The sequence below is a fragment of the Arachis ipaensis genome, chromosome B07, assembly GCF_000816755.2.
Source record: "Arachis ipaensis cultivar K30076 chromosome B07, Araip1.1, whole genome shotgun sequence".
In the NCBI taxonomy this organism is placed as follows: domain Eukaryota; kingdom Viridiplantae; phylum Streptophyta; class Magnoliopsida; order Fabales; family Fabaceae; genus Arachis; species Arachis ipaensis.
This window is the reverse complement of record NC_029791.2, coordinates 58,301,294-58,306,173: the sequence shown is the minus strand read 5'-3', so window position 1 is coordinate 58,306,173 and position 4,880 is coordinate 58,301,294. Positions and strand designations below refer to the sequence as shown.

The following is a 4,880-nucleotide window of genomic DNA, read 5'->3' as shown; positions in this document are numbered from 1 at the left end:
CTAAATATATATTAAAATATAAATATATACATAACTTTAAGTACAAACCGTTGCATAATGAATATTTGAATCTCATAATTATTTTTCTCTGACAAGTATTATTTTTATTAGACAATTTAGAAGTCTAAGACCATCTCTAGTAGGGAACTCATCTCAATTCCTATTTATGGCCCATCTGTCATAAAAAGTAACTCCACATAAGCTTTTGCGTCATAAACAGTAAATAAGAACTCAAAGTATCTCTCTCTTCTCCATTAGGAGGAACTAACTTTAGTCCCTGTTATGGTCCCACTTAATTAATTAATTAAAATACTTAAAATTAATGTAATTAATTTTTTTTAATAATATTATTTAAATTTATAAATTTAAAAATAATTCACTATTAAAAGATATTAATATTAAATAAATTCATATATAATAATAATACACAATATATAATTCGGGATTACACTAATTTATAATTTTGTGTTTACAATTGCTAATTTTAATAATATCATTAGCATTTTAAATTTATTACTAGTTTAATTATTATTTTATTATTTAATATAATTATTTAATTATTTCAGATTTTATATTATTATTTTTTAAAATAACTTGCCAAATAGCTAGTTATTATTGGTTAACTTGAGTCCTTGTTTAGAGGAATTTCCTCACCTTAAGACTCGTGCGAAAACTTATTTCTTCTCTTCTCCAATAGTTAGAGTTTCTATGTGTCAGAAAAAAGTAAAAGAGAAACTCACCATTGTAAGTGCTTTAAGAAAGAAAATATCTATAAATACAAGAATAAAAATTGTCCCTCTAATTTAATAATGTCATTCTCATTTAGTCATTTTTGCCTTTTTTATTGTTTATTTTTATTGCCACACCCACTCCCAAGAAATATAATGTATAAATAGCATAAATCTCAAAGTAAATATAGTGGTCTAGTGGAGATCTATGCAGTGGGGAACAGCCTATCCCAGGAACCCACTTGGGTAATATTTCGTTTGCCAGTTAATAAATGCTTCTAGATTTTCGATATATAGTAGAAAATTTGGGTGGGTATGAGTGCATTAAGGAATCGTCTGAAAGTGATGATAACAACATTCTTTTAGTTTTTTCTTTGGGAAAGTTCTTTAATTACGAATCATTGTTTTTTTCTAATCAAAATTAAGAAAAAAAAAAAAACACTACTAAAACGTTATTGTTTGGAAAATTGACATTAAATGTATATGATAAAATATTATTTTGATCCAAATATTTGAATTGAAAATCAAAATAATATTTTACCATTTGTAATAAATAAATAATAAATTTTTACCATAAAAAATTATGATAAAATTGACTACTCAAGAATTAAACTAATTATATAGTATATACTCACAAACGATAAATATTCGACAAAATATCCAATGATAATTTTTTTTATTTTGTAAAAAAAGCACATTAAATTTTTAAAGTATCCCTTCTATTATTATCTTCAATCTTCTACTATGGGCCCGTTTGGGAAACTCTAGAAGTAGCTTTTTTTAACTTTTGACTTATGAAAAGTAGTAGTATTAATGTCGGGTGCAATTTTCAAAACCAAATTGCAACTTTTTAAGAAGCTATTTTGGAACTTATAGAAAAATTAAAAAAAATGACTTCTCTCATAATACTTCTACTTTTCATTACATTTCTTTAAAATAAGTACTTTTAGAATTAAAAATCCAAATATAAAATAACTTATTTATAAGTTACTTTTAACAGAGTCATTTATTATTTAAGTTATTTTATCAAAAGGAGTTTAATTAAGTTAGTTATCCAAACTGGTCCTATGTCTCATTTTAAATCTGAACGCATTTGCGGTGACATAGATCTAAGAAATGAGCTTCAATCTCAATTAATATAAACTATTAAGGCGCTTAAATTGAAGTTTAACTCAATGTGAATTTGGACCATAATCATAAATAAACAAAAAAAAAAGCACATTTCAGAATTTCACTTTGAGATGGAAAATTTTTATCAATTTGATTCATAGTTTACAAACGAATAAATGCGAGGCACATTTATTTCACATCAGTAGCCGATGCAACAATTGGTTCAATACTTCTCGGTTGTAATTCCTTAATCTTAATTGCTCATTAATTTTAATCTGTTTAAGTAATTGCTGGGTACGTATAACTGTCTTTTTCAAACGATTTAGGTATTCTTTTATCTTATCCGCACAACTCTCTTTATTTGTCTTTATATCATTAGAACCTCACTCCGAATTTTGCCTAGTCTTTCTGTTGTTTTGGCTCCCTATCCTTTCGGGGTTAATTCGATACGAAATTGATTAACGTACAATATAATCTTACTATTTCATAAGATATGTTTCTGTCAACTCAAACTCCCTCAATGGATAGTCCTCTCCGATAGACGGAAAGTAAGTAGGCTTGTCATATGATTTCACGATTACTCAATGATATCAAACTATTCGATTACGGCTCAGAGTCTTCGTACTGAGGCGTCATCACGGTATCCCGATGATTATGCCTAAGAATTGTGTGTGATGCTAAACTAAGTCCGAACAGATATAGAGTCCAAAGGTGATTGATTTCCACAAACAATACTCACTGGAAGATAAAAGGATGTCCTATGTGGTGATTGAAGCAAGTCTTAGAGACTAGCCAAAAATGCACAAAGAAGGGAATTAAGGTGTACTCCAAAGAGAGGATTGAAATCCAAGCTTGATGGAAGGGAATGAAGTGCATCAAGTTAAATAAATCTTAGTTGATGTCAACGGAATTCAAGTTCGCTAAATAAAGCAATTTCACTCGCAGTAAACGCCAAGATTTAAGGACTTACACGATCACTCTAGGACAAGCTCAAGCTCGTTTCGGGAGAAACGAGATTCACGCAAGTAGAAAAATAGGATTTGGAAGTTGATCAGTTCATTATTCAAGAAGGAATTTAAGATGGACTCCCAGTGTATGTCTTCAAAGGAAAACTAGGTTGACTCGCCGAGATTTGTTAACGTACTCCCTCACATATCATTCATCCTGTTGTTATCTTCTTTTCCCTCCGACATAACTGATGCTTCTTACTGGGAACACTTGATTGAACAGATTTTGTCTTATATTGCACACTTGAAGGGATTTCGTCTTCTATTTCATACTCCCTCAAGCTCCTAAGTTCTACCGATTCTAATAGTGTCGTCGCACCACTCTTAACACTCCCGATGCCTAACCTATGACTCAAGTTGTATGCTTACTCTTTCAATCCTCTTCTACTATATAATTCTAGTTATTATTCTCTGAGAACCTAGTCACTCCATCTAAGCCAACCAAACACCATTTTGTCTCACCAATTGGAAGTCATCATTCGATCATTCCCTTGGAAATCACAATTCTCACAGCTCGGTAATGCATTATGATGAGTACTACAGGTCATTATCATGCAAGGCAGTCGAAATTTCAATTACTAACTCACCATTACCTCTAATTGGAGCATCTGTGCCCTCAGCACCAACCACTGCCATGGTGTACACTCGTTCTGCCTGCGGAGCTCTTCTAGCTTTCTGACTCTTCTTTTCTGGACAATAAGAGGACATATGCCCGGCTCTCCCACAATAATAACATACATCCCAACCGGCTCTACACGGAGTGTTCAGGTGGTACCTTCTACACCTCCTACAAGTCGAATCGCCTAAGCCTGTTTTCTGTGTCCTCTTCCTTGGTTGTTATTATTATTGAACCTCTGGAAGTTATTCTGACTTTGATGTTGTTGTGGAATATTTCCGCCTCGCTTGAAATCTTGACCTCTAGGCACAAAATTTCTCTTTTGATCTCCCCTAACAGAGGCTCGGTGATCACCCTTATCTAATGCCGCCTTTCTCAGACAATCTTCAGCAACTCTGCTTTTGTTTACCAGTTCAAAGAAGGTTCTGATCTCCATCGGGACCACGGTACTCAAAATGTCACTCCAAAGTCCTCCTTCGTAGTTAATGCACTTCCATTCTTCGAAGCCTTCTGGGGCACCCTGACAGATCTTAGAAAGTTGACACAGCTCCTCAAACTTGTTCGTATACTCGGCTATTGACATGGATTCCTACTTTAATTGTAGTAACTCGAGCTCCTTTGCCGTCCTGACAGAGTTAGGAAAATATTTCCTATAGAATTCAAGTCGGAAAGCATCCCAAGGTATCGCGGCATCACCTTGTTGTAGGAGACATCGAGTCCCCTGCCACCAGAATTGTGCTTCCCCCACCAACTGATAAGTGGCAAATTCAACCTGTTGATCCTCGGACACTTGTTGCGCATGCAAGGCTCTTTCCATAGCCTGAAACCAATTATCTGCCTCCGTGGGGTTCGTCGTTCCTCTAAATATGGGTGGGTTTACCTTCAGGAAGGTCGCTAAGGTCATCGGTCCGTTTTCTCCGCTACCGCCATTCCCATTACCGGCATGGTTTCCTAACGCCGCAGTCATGCCCTGCATGGCAGCAGCCATGGTCTTCAGGGTAGCCATGAAGTTCGCAGGGTTATTCCCATTTATTTTGGGCCTCTCATTACCACTCTACTCTCTACCTTGGCCGCGACCGCGTCCACGAGTCAACATCTGGTTCCTATATACACCAAACAAGTGATATCAAGTGGATCAGTCTCAATATCACAAGTCTAGTGCTTTAAGTCCCAAATGCATGCTCATAAACGTTTATGCCATATATATATCAGTTAGATATCCTAATAGCACATAGACATACACACAGAGAATCCATAGAAGTATAGTCAGTCAGTCCCTCAGGCTCTACAAGAACGAACTGCACTGATACAATAATGTAACACCATACCATACATAGCTTTACTCTTAAGTCATAAAGCAGAGGTGGTGTGGTATTACGACCTCTAAAATAATATATACATACATACATACATATATAT

General features: G+C 34.4%; 1 protein-coding gene across 1 annotated transcript; it reads right to left on the bottom strand.

The window, feature by feature from the left end:
• Positions 4,051-4,449, bottom strand: LOC107607321. The gene has a single exon (XM_016309289.1). It carries the CDS (start codon positions 4,447-4,449, stop codon positions 4,051-4,053), a length of 399 nt encoding a protein of 132 aa, XP_016164775.1.